General features: G+C 58.9%; 1 protein-coding gene across 1 annotated transcript; it reads right to left on the bottom strand.

Annotated features, from left to right (window-relative positions):
* Positions 1–247: 247 nt before the first annotated feature.
* Positions 248–561, bottom strand: MNEG_12957 (hypothetical protein; the record flags this gene model as incomplete). The annotated part of the gene is made up of 2 exons (XM_014038572.1): positions 248–291; positions 441–561. 2 exons carry the CDS (start codon positions 559–561, stop codon positions 248–250), a joined length of 165 nt encoding a protein of 54 aa, XP_013894026.1.
* Positions 562–627: the final 66 nt, after the last annotated feature.

Genomic DNA, 627 nt, shown 5'->3' with positions numbered 1-627 from the left:
GAGAGGGGCCAGTCAAAAGGGTACAAGGTGCCAAGCAGCCGGGTGCACAGCAAATGGAGGGCAAACGAAGGGATGCATAAGTGGAATGCAAGGTGCCAGGGCGGTTTGGGACGGTTTACGTTGTGAAGAGAATTGACAGAGGAGTCACAGGACATAAAAGGACATGCGCTTGACGTTGAAACCATTGCCGCTGTGATTGGCAGGAGCCCGTGCTGGCGGCACTCAGCCCGCCTGCGCCGTTCGCCGCCTAGCGAGTCGCGGCCCTCACATCAATGCGGGCCCCTGTGCTGCCTACATGACCGCTGCAAACCCAGTCGACATTCCAGGAAACTCGGCTTACCTCTCCTTTTTCAAGCGAAGGTAATAGTGACGGCAGGGTTCTAGCTGGCCTTGACGATTGCAACAAAGCAAAGCACAATAACATGCTGCCATCCACCCACCTTGCACCTCGTCCCTGTAGACGTGGGTCGGCTGCGACAGTGGTGGGGAGTCCTCATGGCCCGCCTCGGCCGCCGCTGCGCCGCCCGCGGCCTTGAGGCGAGCCAGGACGTGGCGTACCATGTCGCAGCGGTCGTACCTGCATGCAAAAGTGTGTGTGTTTGTGTGCGTGTGTGTATGCGTGTGTAT

The sequence above is a fragment of the Monoraphidium neglectum genome (genome assembly GCF_000611645.1).
Source record: "Monoraphidium neglectum strain SAG 48.87 unplaced genomic scaffold scaffold03539, whole genome shotgun sequence".
Taxonomy (NCBI): Eukaryota; Viridiplantae; Chlorophyta; class Chlorophyceae; order Sphaeropleales; family Selenastraceae; genus Monoraphidium; species Monoraphidium neglectum.
Note: the sequence above shows the minus strand (reverse complement) of the source record. Positions and strands in the feature narration are given on the sequence as shown.